A 15,208-nucleotide genomic window follows, 5' to 3' on the forward strand; every position below is an offset into this window, starting at 1 on the left:
TTGATCAGAACATCCTGCCACATACGGCATAGAAATAATAATGCATGCATGTCATAAAATAGTCACTAACTTATATAAAAATTGTTCTCTAAATATCATAATTATTAATTTTAAATAAAGTTTCATTATACCTTAGTTTGTTATTTAGTTTTCATTAAAAAAAAATACATTTATAATTAGTTACTACGACCATTCCTGATGACCGGTCTCGCTAGGCCAGATCGGTCATCAGGAATGCCGGGATAACGCATGGAGGATGATGATTACCTTCCCAAATGAGTAGGTCCTGGATATCTCCGGCCGGATGCACGCGCGGCCCTGCGTGTTCACCGGATCTCGGAGCCAGTCGTCGAAGAACCTGCAAAAGACATCATCAACATCATAAACATCCTTCCATGGCTATAGGAGATCTTATCCCAGCTTCTGTGTAGTAGCATAAATTAAATATAACAAGATCATACCATCCCATACATTAAAATGCGAACGCCTACGAACGCGCTTACACTCCACCACACATAGATGGCGCCACAAAAAATGCCTTGTTGCCACCGATTATTTGTAGATTGGCATTAAGTGTCAATTCCGAGCCGTAAATCTATGTCAAAAGTGACACTTAACGCCATCTACAAGTATAATCGAAAGCTACAAGACATTTTTTTTTTGTGGCGCCATCTATGTGTGGTGGAGTGTAAGCGCGGTCTTAGGCGTTCGCGGTCAATTTATGCATGGTAGTAGTCAATATCCGCCATCTCGGATTGGCCGCTATCTTGCGGCCATCTTGAGTTGGCAATCATAGTTTTTTCACTTTGCAAATAGAAAGTTTTACAAAAAAATTATTCTAAAATGTCATCGTAGAAGCTCAAGAAAAGGACCCATAACCATCCTAAAAGCCGGCAACGCACCTCCTAGGCTTGTGCCGTTTCGTTCGTTGATCGGAGCGCTCCGATCTCGTTCAATCGCTCCTACGAACTAGTTCGCTCTTTTAGGTCTTTTGCTCATTTAGTTCAGCCAGACCAGCGACCACTGCGGTCGGAAAGATCAGAACGAATGGGGCCGAATAGTGTCAAAATGATACGAATAGTCCACAGATATTAACATTCCGGGCCCAAAGGTTGTAAGTAACCGAACTTTAATATGAAAACTTGACGTTTTTTTGTTGCTCTGCTAAGTAGCTCTCGCTCTCGGTCGGCGTATTCACACGCTCGTTCTCGATCCAAACCGCTCGCGCTCGCCGATCCTATAGGTACTGAACTAAATGAGCAAAGACCGAATCTTGGAGCCTGGAAAGATTCAGTTCATTTCGGTCATTGATGGGATTTTATTCCTAACAGTTCATAGTTCGTGAACGACACAAGCCTAGCACCTCCAACTTTTCTTTTTTTTTCCAATTCGGCTGTTCAGTCCATAGACGGCAGTGATCGCTTACCTACCATCAGTCGACTTGTCTGTTTGTTTGCCTCCTATGTCATAAAAAGTGCAATCAAAGTTTAGTTTGCTGGATAAGAACTTACGCTTTAGGCCAGTTCGGCTACAACCGGCCCATACAACCGGTCAGCTAAAAATGTTAATGATCAAGAATTAAGAATAATAGGGCACACATATGAGTGTTTACATGTAAATAAAAGGAATTGTATTTGTGATAAGTTACAATATGTAAAAACATTTAAATATCTTGGTCTAACAATCGACACTAATTTTAATTGGAAACCGCATGTGAACGATATTTGTAATAGGTTGAGGGCGGTATTAGGGAAGTTCTACCAACTAAACGGAGCATTAAATAAGAAAACCTTACATGTTGTATATTACGCTCTTGCTGACTCCTTGATTAGTTACGGATTAATAGTATATGGTCGAACGTTTAAAACTTATATTAACGACATCAGAAATCTACAGATGAGACTGCTCAAGTTCCTAGTTAGCAAAAAAGATAAGGATAGTTGTAATAAAAACTATGATCTATTATTTTCTTTATGTAAAATATTACCGGTTGATAAGAAAGTGACATATTTAGTAGGATTAGAATATTACTTTCAAGATTGCTATAAACTAACGGTAACAAATAAGTATAATACAAAAAGTGTCAGAGAAAAACGATTAATACAGCCGAAGGTAAATAATTATTATGGAGAGAGAATGTCCCAATACGTAGTACCTAACGTTGATGTAAAATGAGCGTTGATGTAAAAAACACGATATTATGCTCACTGTGCAAAAATAGATATGAATTTGACTGCGCTGGCTATTCCGAGAATTTATATCGCTTACTGACCAAGGAGTCAAAAAATGCATGGAAATGTAAATCTTGCAATTTATTAAAAAAAGATAACAAGACACAAAGTAGACCCACTAAAGTGATTCTGAGGAACAGGCCACAGCAAAAACGGAGCGTCAACATCACACCTACATCCTCCAAACCATTGACACCACATGTTTCGCCTATAAATAAAGTACTGAAGCCTAGTTTGCCTCCAAAAGGTAACAACGTACATAGCATATCATCTAAGGAATTGGACCCTAACCTGCAACCTGACAATAATATAATGCAATCTGAAAAACCGGACGAGATTACGTCATCAACTGCTAAGACAATACCATCACCTGCTAAGACAACATCATCACCTACTAAGGCAATAACATCACCCCTAACGACAACATCCTCACCTATAAATACATTTTTAAATGATGAACCAGAAAATGAAGAACTACAGAAAAAAATACTGAATGAATCCGATGGCTCACTGACATCAGATTCCGCTAATGACAGTAAGAACACAGAAGGGGACTCACAAGAGTCTTCGTCACAGCCTTTATCACCATCCGATAAATTATGCATGAGCGCGGACGGCCTAGTACGAGAGACAGGCTCGCAGAGTCATGACCTTATCGAAAAAGTTTCCACACTTGAAGTCGCATTGGCTAGTACTGAAATGGAACTCGAAAATAAAATAATCGAGAATAATGAGCTTCAAAGAAAAGTCGACAAATTATCATTAGAAATAAAAGTACTGCAGTCATTGTGCTCTTCACCGCAAGGAGAAAGTAAAAGTAAAACTCGCAAAAATCAGAAACAATCGCTAATAAACAATGAATCGTCAATACTGTCTTCACCGATTACTGGTAAATCAGACAAGAGCTTTGACCACAAAAATTTCCAAAGGTTGGAAAAGAAAATCAATGACCTGGAAAAACTATTAATAAATATGGAAAATGAAATGATAGGCATAGGAGATCGAATAGGTACTCTGACAGAAAGTCTTCACCGAACTACGGATATTGACAGCAATAATTTACATAGGTATGAAAACATAACCCCAATCAATACCTCGACAGTTGACGAAGAGCAAGTCCCTACTACTCCAAAGATTTTATCATTATCATCACTACAACACTCGAAACTCTGTGTGATTAGCAACCACTCGAACTATATGATAGAGCGAGTAAAACAGGCATTTTCCGGTGAAAACGCGTGTGTCTACCTAACCCCAGGCGCAGGAACACGTGAGCTGTTTCGAGACTTACAAACCAAACTGCAAGATTTTACTCTATCTGACTTTTGTATTGTGTATATTGGAGATAAAGATTTCAAAAATAGCGTCAACTATTATAGTTTAGTGAAGTACATACGTGAACAACTAAGTCTAGTTCAACATACAAATATTGTGATATGTCTACCTACATACAAACTCAACAATTACGCAAACTTGTTTGTTAAGCGTGTAGAAATATTTAATGACCTACTGTATGAAGATAATTTAGAACATGGCTATAGTTACATTCTGGACTCTAATTCTCACTTGTCATATGACAGTTATATGTTTTCTCGCCTAGGGAATCTAAATCGTCGGGGTTATACGACAATATTCCACGCTTTAATTGAACTATTGAATGCAATACTGACTTCCACTTCTCTTGAGGATGAGCATGAGGGTCAGCATGAGCAGTTTTTTCGAGAAAACGACCCTAAGTAACTTTACTATCATGCATCAGAATATACAGGGTGTCTTAAATAAATTAGATGTTATTGATATTTCAGTAAAAGAACTAATTAAAGATGGACTTGACATTGACGTACTCTGCCTATCGGAAACTTTCATTCGAAAAGGGACAGAGAGTAATCTCAAGCTTGCGGGGCTCAAACTAGCATCCCATTTCTCCAGATCTAAAAAGAGAGGGGGTTCTTGCATCTTAATAAAACATAAGTACAAATATACACCGTTACAAATCTGTAAGGACCTCGCAATTACAAACATTTTTGAATGCTGTGGAATTGAGATCCCAAACCTAAAACTAATAATTATAAATATTTATCGGGTTCCCAAACACACATATGAAATACCTTTCTTGCAACAACTTGAAAAACTTTTGCAATATGTGACTACAAAAAAGAAAAAACATAAGATTATAATTAGCGGCGATTGGAATTTCAATACTTTGAAAAAGAACAAAAATATCTTAGAGTTAATAACCCTGTTAAACAATTTTAGTATTCAAATGCATATTAGAGTCCCAACTAGAGGTAAGTCGTGTATTGATCACATAGCTAGTAATGCAAAAAAGGCCACAGCAAACGTGCTTCCACTAGCCCTCTCTGACCATGAGACTGCTCAATTACTAACAATAAAACTAGTCAACACAGTCCAGCGCAAATTCTACTATACAACTAGAAGAGATTATAGCTCTGAAAATATAAATAAATTTAAAAGCTGTATGTCGTCTTTATCGTTTGCTCAAGTTTTAAATGAAACTGAGACGGATGCAGCCTTCCAAAACCTCCATGAACTATTAGGCCTGTTTAATGATTTGTGCTTTCCGCTAGTTAGACGAAAAATTCATAACACACATAACACGAATAGATGGTTAACCCGTGGTTTGCGACGTTCATGCTTTACTAAGAGGAAACTGTACCTAAAATACCTGCAAGATCCTGGAAACAAACACCTAAATAAGCGTGCATACTGTAAATACACAAAACTGCTCAGGAACTGTATACGTAAAGCACACCAATTTCACAATAGTAGATTGATTAACCACGCTAAATCGAAATCGAAAGCAACTTGGCAAATAATAAATGGCCCCTCGTACAAAGAACCACATTCCATTAACTGTATCAAGGACGATCAAATAAAGTACACAGACCCCCTAGACATAGCAGAATTGTTCAACAACTTTTTCATTAATATTACAAACCTATATACAACAAACAGGGGATCAGAGAACCAATCATATTTAAACAATCCTGTAAACGCTAAAACCATATTTCTTAAACCTTACGAGAAACAAGATATATACAAAATTATAATGTCCTTAAACAATAGCAATGCAGTAGGAGTAGACAATATAGCAACCAAAATACTAAAGTGTTGTGCAGAAGAAATCGCCCTTCCCCTCACACACATAGTAAATTTATCTTTCGTACAAGGTACATTTCCCGTCAATCTCAAACGCTCAATAGTCAAGCCCATACACAAAAAGAATGACAAAGACATAATGGATAACTATAGGCCTATTACTATTATTCCGGTAATATCTAAAGTCCTAGAAAAAGCCATGCACGAACGACTGTTGAACTTTCTCACCTCATACTCAATATTAAGTAAAGAACAGTATGGCTTCCGTAAGGGAAGTTCAACTACGCTGGCTTGCTTTAATTTGGTGAAACTGGTAACGGAATCAATCAACAGCGATACTCCTGTAGCTGCGGTCTTTTTAGATCTTAGCAAAGCGTTCGATTTTGTAACCCATTCGATACTACTGAACAAGTTGGAAAGGTCTGGAGTAAGAGGTAACGCTCTGAATTGGATACAAAGTTACCTTTCTGAAAGGGAACAATGTACAGAAATACAACAAATCATTAACAATGAGCTAGTGTCCGTTAGATCGCAATATAAACTTAATCGATGCGGAGTGCCACAGGGGAGCATACTTGGCCCATTATTATTCCTTATATATATCAATGATTTGCCCACCCAAATACAACATAATTGTATAATGTTTGCAGATGACACTACATTGATAATAAAATCTGACAATCTTAATAATTTTAATAATGATATAAAAAACTCGCTAAATAATGTAATTCGTTGGCTCAATATTAATAATTTAAAAATAAATATTAATAAGACATGTTTAATGCAATTTAGAACATACAGAGGCACAGACATCGATTTAAATATTCAATATGAAAATGACACTGTTGAAGAAGTAGAACACACTAAGTTTTTGGGGATATATATAGACAAATTTTGTGACTGGAAAATTCATGTTGCTCATGTATGTGACAGGCTAGACAAATTCGTCTTTGCTCTAAGACGACTTAGCAGCATTTCTTCCAAAGCTGTAGCCTTAACAGCCTACCATGGACATGTGTCATCTATATTGAACTATGGACTATTGATCTGGGGCAACTCTGTAGATGTTCATAAAGCATTCCTGGCTCAGAAAAAATGCGTACGAGCTGCCTGCAATGTCCATTACCTAGAGCCATGCAGACCGTTATTTCAAGCAACAAAAATTCTTCCGTTGCCATGCATGTATATATTACAGGCATCCTTGTTTGTGAGAGAGCACCCTGAATATTTTGACGCACATAGTACCTTTTTTCCTCGATCGACCAGACACAGAAACGAAATATTCTTGCCTAGAGCAAGAAAAAATGTTTTCAAAAATAATGTATATTCAATGGTCATCCAAATTTATAACAAATTACCAAAAAGCATACTAGAAATAGATCCGAGATTGTTTAAAAATGCCCTCAGAAAGTGGTTGCTGGGGCGCTGTTACTACTCAATCCAAGAATTTATGTCTGATGAAAACCCGTAATGCTCATTGATTATTTTTTGCTTAATTTTGACATGTGTAATTTTACTATTATTGTTCCTTTTTTTTTTCTTTTTCAATCTTCGTTATTTCCATTAATGTAAAAATAAATTTAAATTATTTGTTGACTGCTAAATTAATTCAATAATTCTAAAATCGTATTGTATTTCAAAATTCCCTTACTATAGACTTTATCATTGTGATATGCTTTTAAATTATTTAGGTTTTTAATAGAACTGTTTTTGCATGTTAGCTTTATATTGCATGCCTATCATAGGGTAGAACATAAGGACCTCCTTAAATGTAACACCACACTGACTGTAACAAAACTATGTTCTTGCAATAAATATATTTCTATTTCTATTTCTATTTCTATAACACTTTTAATAAAATTAGTATATTGAGACAAACGCCTAAATTGTCTAAAACAATGCTTAAGTCGAAACTGAGGTCTTCTCTCCTCGATAACAAGCCAAGGTCAACAGGTGCAAGCTATTAGTAACGTAAACATAACAGCCGACGAGAACGCCGCACGCATGTTATCGAGGAGTGAGTACCTACCTTATCATTATTTAATTGATTTAGCCTACGCGTAAGTTCCTATAGTATGTATGTAATTATGTAAATAGGTTAAGATATACAATTTAAGATTGTTTAAAAAATGAGCGCATCTTGCCATTAAACGTAACAGTTTGGCAAGTTAATTCATGTACAAAATTAGTTTAAGTTGTTTTTTTTTTCAAAAAAAAAAAAAAAAAAAAAAAAAAGGCTCTAGCCCGGCCCAGGAGTTAGCACGCAGCATCCAGCCAGTAATGTTCCACTCTGATACTGTAGTTGGGCTATCGGGATATCAACTTACGCTTTAGGCTAGTTCGGCTCTAGCCCGGCCCAGGAGTTAGCCCGCAGCATCCCGCCAGTAATGTTCCACTCTGGTGTTGTAATTGGGCTATTAACTTACGCTTTAGGCCACTTCGGCTCTAGCCCGGCCCAGGAGTTAGCCCGCAGCATCCAGCCAGTAATGTTCCACTCTGGTGCTGTAGTCGGGCTATCGGGCTATCAACTTACGCTTTAGGCCAGTTCGGCTCCAGCCCGGCCCAGGAGTCAGCCTGCAGCATCCAGCCAGTAATGTTCCACTCTGATACTGTAGTTGGGCTATCGGGCTATAAACTTACGCTTTAGGCCAGCTCGGCTCTAGCCCGGCCCAGGAGTTAGCCCGCAGCATCCAGCCAGTAATGTTCCACTCTGATAGTAGTTGGGCTATCGGGCTAAGGACTTACGCTTTAGGCCAGCACGGCTCTAGCCCGGCCCAGGAGTTAGCCCGCAGCATCCAGCCAGTAATGTTCCACTCTGGGGCTGTAGTTGGGCTATCGGGCTATCAACTTACGCTTTAGGCCAGCTCGGCTCTAGCCCGGCCCAGTAGTTAGCCCGCAGCATCCAGCCAGTAATGTTCCACTCTGATAGTAGTTGGGCTATCGGGCTAAGGACTTACGCTTTAGGCCAGCTCGGCTCTAGCCCGGCCCAGGAGTTAGCCCGCAGCATCCAGCCAGTAATGGTCCACTCTGATAGTAGTTGGGCTATCGGGCTATGGACTTACGCTTTAGGCCAGCTCGGCTCTAGCCCGGCCCAGGAGTTAGCCCACAGCATCCAGCCAGTAATGTTCCACTCTGATAGTAGTTGGGCTATCGGGCTATGGACTTACGCTTTAGGCCAGCTCGGCTCTAGCGCGGCCCAGGAGTTAGCCCGCAGCATCCAGCCAGTAACGTTCCACTCTGGTGCTGTAGTTGGGCTATCGGGCTATCAACATACGCTTTATTATTATTATTTCATATTTCATATTTATTTATTCAATAACAATATTACATTGTGTTTGAATCTTAAATCTAGGCACACAAAAACAGAACATAATATTTGATCTGTAGTTGGGCTATCGGGCTATCAACTTACGCTTTAGGCCAGCTCGGCTCTAGCCCGGCCCAGGAGCCGGCGCGCAGCATCCAGCCAGTAATGTTCCACTCTGGTGCTGTAGTTGGACTATCGGGCTATAAACTTACGTTTTAGGCCAGCTCGGCTCCAATTCAGTCCAGAAATTCGCTACATTTTCATTTTCTAAAACTTTTACCTAGACTATGACCTTGGTAGAAGCTCTAGAGTAGACATTTTCAGTCAACGCTAGCGTCTTCATACTATCGAGCGATTTTGGTAGGCTAGAGTCCTCCTTAGAGTAGACTTTTCAGTTAACAGAGTGTGGCAGTTTCACACTTGGGCGCATCTTTAGTTTACTTACGCTTTAGGCCAGCTCGGCTCTAGTTCACTCACAGAAGCATGGTAGTGAGCTTAGAATGTGTGCGTAGGAACGCGCTTCTTTCATATATTTGATTGCCATTGTCCGAGGGCAACTTTAATTTACTTACGCTTTAGGCCAGTTCGGCTCCAGCCCGGCCCAGGAGTCAGCCCGCAGCATCCAGCCGAGCCCCGGGAAGAAGTCGGTGCGGTGGAGGAGTTCGGGCCGCGAGAGATCCACCAGCTGCTTCTTGCCGTTGTCGTTCCAGGCTGACACACACCTGGGAATAAATATCCATACTAATATTATAAATGGGAAAGTTTGTGTGTCTGTTTGTTTGTCCGTCTTTCACGGCAAAACGGAGCGACGGATTGACGTGATTTTTAAGTAGAGATAGTTGAAGGGATGGAGAGTAACATAGGCTACTTTTTGTGTCTTTCTATCCCCCCCACTTCCCTAAAATGGAGGGTGGAAGTTTGTATGGAACATTCTGCAATTTTTGAATTTCTCGCGATCGAAGCCACGGGCAAGAAAGCTAGTAATAAATAAATAAATATTACAGGACATTTTTTAACCCCCGACGCAAAAACGGGGTGTTATAAGTTTGACGTGTCTGTCTGTCTGTTTGTTTGTCTGTGTGTGTGTCTCTGTGGTACCGTAGCTCCCGAACGGATGAACCGATTTAGATTTAGTTTTTTTGTCTGAAAGCTAAGTTAGTCGGGAGTGTTGTTAGCCATGTTTCATGAAAATCGGTCTACTGTATCGCGGTCGGGGGTTTTTCAAAATTTTAATTTTGTGGTTAGGTTATACACAGATTTACTAAGATACTGAGTCCCACGGTAAGCTCGACAAGGGTTGTGTTGTGGGTATACTCAGACAACTCAAATGTGATTTTAGTAATGGAAACAATTTGATAGATTTTAATAATGAATGTGGGTTAAGAACTTCACCTACCCCTTTAGGGAATACATGCGTGAATTTATGTAGATTGTCTGTATTTCATAAATAAAAATACATACCATATGCTATGATCCTTGATCAAGAGAGGATATGTGCCTAGGAAGTACTCGTAGAAATCCGGCGAAATGTCCAGATCATCTGCAACAAAAGGATTTCTTAATTAAAATATTCGAAAATTAGAAATATTTACATCTAACCGCAACGCAACGGGCCGAGCGGCGAGCGACGTGGGCAGTACACGAAGTGTAGCCGCCGCGAGCATTCCTTGGGCAAGTGGTATCTCTGAGACAATCTACTGAAAAGGGCCATCCAGTGCAAGATGCCCAACATTCTTACAGCGTTGCTGAGTTAAAATTGTTTTTTTTACTCACCTTCAACGAAGCACGAGCGAGGGGTATCTCTTAGATGAATGCTAAAACAGGTCTCTTCAATCTCTTCATACAACCTTTGGTGCAAAGGTGCCCATTATACTAGCTGCGTTGACCCGTTAAAACTAACTTTTACCTTCAACGATGATCACAGCTTGATGCCTCAAAGTCGTGAACACATGGTTCAGGGCAAACTTGAAATGCCTCGCTATTTTATAGTAACCCTTATATTTGATATCAGTGCGGGCGAGTGGTATCTCTGAGACAACTACTGAAAAGGGCCATCCAGTGCAAAGATGCCCAACATTCTTACAGCGTTGCTGAGTTAAAATTGTTTTTTTTACTCACTTTCACTGAAGCTCGAGCGAGGGGTATCTCTTAGATGAATGCTAAAACAGGTCTCTTCAATCTATTCATACAACCTTTGGTGCAAAGGTGCCCATTATACTAGCTGCGTTGACCCGTTAAAACTAACTTTTACCTTCAACGACGATCACAGCCTGATGCCTCAAAGTCTGGAACACATCTCTCTCTCTCAGTCTCTTCAACCTTTTAACCTCTTCAACCTAATACTGAAACAGGTCTCTTCAATCTTTGCTGCACTGCAAATGCGTTGCCTCATTAAAATGGACTTTTACTAACCTTCAACGATGATCACAGCCTGATGCCTCAAAGTCGTGAACACATGGTTGAGGGCGAATTTGAAATGCCTCGCTATTTTATAGTAACCCTTATACTTGATATCAGTGCGCGCGAGTGGAATCTCTGACAGGTCGGGTTGGCGCACTACGGTGATTGACGGGTCTGCGTCGGTGAAGGATTTTATTACTTGATATGTGGCGTTATGCCCGCAGTCCTGGAAAAGATAAAATGTAGATTTTGATATAGAATAGGGCTGACGACTACATAAAAAAATGGCATTCTGTTTAGTCCGTCAGTTCGGTCGTCCAAAAATACTGAACACATATATTTCGCTTTTTCTAATTAATGAAAAAATACAAAGATATAAGGTAACGGACCCAATCATGGACAGTTTAAGGAAAATTTTCGCCTGTTTTTGATATTTTACTCATAAATGTGAGAAAAATTCTACCGCTACAAAGCGTGTTAAATCTTGAATGTCCTATCCTTCAAGTGTTTACATTTCAAGCGTATTGCAGAATGGATACTCCTATTAGTTTCTTCATACTTACGGAAAAAAAATTAAAAAAAATTAAATCTCGAAAGGTGTTTTTTTCTCCAATTATGGACGGCAGTTCTCCAGTAATGGATCCCCCATTATGGACAGTGAAATAAGTTTAAAATTTTACTTTTAAAGCCAACTGATACTCAATGAGTCAATTTTATATACATAAATACAATTAGTTTGAGTTATTTTAACATAGGATTGTTTCTTGTAAATTTTGGTTTTGTATATTGTTCCTTGTCCATCATAGGAGGTAGGCAGTTTTTCGATTCCAGTAATGGACACTCGCAAAATAACGCCATATCTTTGGAGCAACAAACTAGTATGTTTTATACCTTATCTCATGCTTAATGCAGTAAGTAAAACGCATTCAAGTTTACACCGAGTATTATTTTTTTATTATTTTATACATGAACTCAACTCTCTTAGCAACATTACTAAGAATTCGTCTTGATTTTTTTTTCAGTAAACTGATGAATTTTATCTTGTCGCCAAATCCTTCAGAAATAACCGAATTAATTGAAACTTCAAAATGAAACAGCTCTACAACTCTAGTTTATGGTACATAGCCGTCAGTTTTTAAAAACTAATTTTAGATACTTATTTTTAAGGATTTGTGTTTTTTTGTCCATAATGGCATCACCGTCCATTTATATGGGGTATTTCACCTTAGAGCATCAAAGTTGCGGAATGGGGGCTTGTGACGTCACTTCTAAGTAAAAATTGTACCTAGGCGTGACGTCACGCGAAACTTCAACGCACTGTACCGTCGTCATTTTTCGTTTACGAGAAAAAAGAAAAAAATACGTGTCCAATATTCTTTGATAATCTATTCTTTCTTTCTTTCTTTATTGCACCATGGTAATTACAATATGTTTTTTACATGCGAAATAGTCAGTACCTCATGGACCCAAGATGGGTATGGCAATTTAAATCTTAAAATTAACTTATGTGCTAATACATATGTGCATGTATATCATTAAAATTAATTAAGAATTACAATGAATAAAATTTTAAATATGAACATAATTATTTAAATACTAACATCATTATTATTAGCAACATACTTTAATTATTACAAATAGTACCGAATGTGATAATCAATTTCATAGTATTAAAATAGTAATAGGTATAATTAATCAGTGCTCATGTCATGTCATTATCATTCATAAAATCCTTAACAGTATAATAGTTTTTATTGATAAGAAATGTCTTCAACTTATTATGTTATCTAATCGACGGACTAATTAGTTTTTTTTAATCGTCTAACCTATTGGCAGTGAGTAAGCGGGATAAAAATGATGTGGATTAGATATTTTGATGCTAGTTTTTAAAGTTCCTAAGTGCCCGAGAAAAAAATCATCTCACATACACTGTTAATGTTGAGAAGTTGAGAGGAAGTAGATTAGCATGGAATAGGCATGTAATGCGCAGGGATGAAAGCAATGTTATAAAACTAGTGGTAAATATGAAGGTGGATGGACACAATGGTAGTGGAAGGCCTAAGAAAAGATGGATGGAATGTGTGAACAATGATATGAGAGTGAAAGGGATGGAAATGACGGCTGATAGAGAGGAATGGAGGAAGATGATCTGCTGTGCCGACCCCAAATAATGGGAAAAGGGTAAGGGAATGATGTTCATGATACACTGTTAATGCTAAAAAATGGAGACCTATTCCGAAACATCAGACGCGTCTCTAAAATTACTTGATATAAACTTTTTTTTGTGCTAAAGTGAGAACTGAGAATACCAAACTATTCCCAAGAACATTGGGTTGGATCCAAATTTTATTTAAAAACGCAAGCCGAACGAAGTTAACCCTTAAATGCATGGTGATGTATATATGCATCATATATTTGATGGCCCGTGGCTCGATATAAATGTTTTTTTTTTAATTAGAAAATAGTTGATATTAATCGGTATGACATCCACTTAGGTTTAAGTTTGACATCTTCAATTATTTCATTTGTTTGTAACGACCTCTGATATTTTTCTGATGTTTAGTTTGAACCTTGTAATGTACTAGTTATGAGTGTATATAAAATGATATTTTGTATCTACCGCATAAGCGCCTTGGCACCCTAGCTGTAAGTTTATGCATGAGTAAATAAATAATTGAGAATGTATGTATGTATGTATGTAAACACTTTATTGTACATAAGACAAGAAATATGTAGCTGTCCAAAATCACCTTTATTTCATAATTATTATTCATTATTTATTATTATTTAATACACAATTAAATAAATTAAATAATATAATAATTTACTATTTATTATTTAAGGATTAAGATGAAATGGCGGAAAAGTGTGAAAAAACAGGACGATGGCGATTTTTAGTATGTCATTTAGGCTGATTTTTTCGGAGTTAGTAATTAGTTTATGTTTAAACATTTTATCATAAAGGTTTCACAAATAGTGTACTTTTTTAAAAGTAGTATTTTTTTTTAAATAAAACTTACCAATCACGATATATTTATATAAATAACATTTACAATTTTTGCATACAAGATTTATTTGTTATTTCTATCTTTCTAAACCATGTTTGTACCTATAGTTATAGTTTTTAAGCATTATTTAAGAGAATTGTGATCGTTTTAAATTTAGACATTTTTCTATGAAATAAATTTTATCTTTTATCTTTATCTTATCTTTTATTTGGCCTATTTAACTTCTAACACTGATTTAGTATCAAAATCGATCCTAAATATTTTTTTTATTATTTTTCCCATAGTCAGAAAACCATTGTCTATCACATATATTAATATCTCGTTAAAAGAAAAATTCATGCATTTAAGGGTTAAATTATATTTCCAATTTTACATAAGTACTTTAGGTACATACCTGACTGACTATGATAGGGAACGTCTTCTTACTGGGTCGAAACTTGATCAGGTTGTCTAGACACCGTTTGACTGTGACACGGTCACACGCGATCACTAGGACGGGCAGCACTGTTTCTGAAAACACAACATATAGAATTATTAAATTGTATGTTTTTTTTTTGGGGGACACCTTACACAGATCAACTTAGCCCCAAACTAAGCAAAGCTTGTACTACGGGTGCTAAGCGACGATATGCATACTTAAATAGATAAATACACGTAAACTTGTTAAACTTATTATCAAATTGCCTTAAAATTACGTAGCAGTATCATAATGCCCGGGCAATGTGATAAAAAATGGCGTTCGGGCAAATTTGTTAAACTTATTATTAATTTGCCCAATGGTCACGTAGCATTATCATAATGACCGGGCAATGTGATAAAAAATGGCGTCTAGACAATGATTAATCACTTTGCCCAATATGGCTAGGCATTATTCATAATGCCCGGGCATTATACATAATGCCCTTTTTAATCACTTGGTCCATAACATATACATAGAAAACATCCATGACTCAGGAACAAATATCTGTGCTAATTACACAAATAGATGCCCTTTCCGGGATTCATGCCCGGGACCGCGGCTCAGACCGGTCGTCTTATTACAGAACAATGGTCTTTCTCATGTATTGGGCGAGCAGCGGGGAGGGTGTGCGGCGTGCATGTCAAACAATTGAAGTTCATACAAGTGTCCTGAGTCGACGCCG

General features: G+C 37.7%; 1 protein-coding gene across 1 annotated transcript in view; it reads right to left on the reverse strand.

Annotated features, from left to right (window-relative positions):
* LOC125238792 (alpha-1,3-mannosyl-glycoprotein 2-beta-N-acetylglucosaminyltransferase) overlaps nt 1–15,208 on the reverse strand; it is a 39,561-nt gene that overhangs the window by 3,404 nt on the left and 20,949 nt on the right. Inside the window, exons 2-6 of the mRNA XM_048146235.1 lie at nt 14,461–14,576; nt 11,071–11,284; nt 10,120–10,198; nt 9,231–9,380; nt 268–358 (exon numbers count right to left, since the gene is read on the reverse strand). Of these exons, the coding sequence (XP_048002192.1) occupies nt 268–358; nt 9,231–9,380; nt 10,120–10,198; nt 11,071–11,284; nt 14,461–14,576 (650 nt within the window). The remainder of the gene's footprint in view (nt 1–267; nt 359–9,230; nt 9,381–10,119; nt 10,199–11,070; nt 11,285–14,460; nt 14,577–15,208) is intronic.

Source organism: Leguminivora glycinivorella, chromosome 24 (assembly GCF_023078275.1).
Source record: "Leguminivora glycinivorella isolate SPB_JAAS2020 chromosome 24, LegGlyc_1.1, whole genome shotgun sequence".
NCBI classification, from domain to species: Eukaryota; Metazoa; Arthropoda; class Insecta; order Lepidoptera; family Tortricidae; genus Leguminivora; species Leguminivora glycinivorella.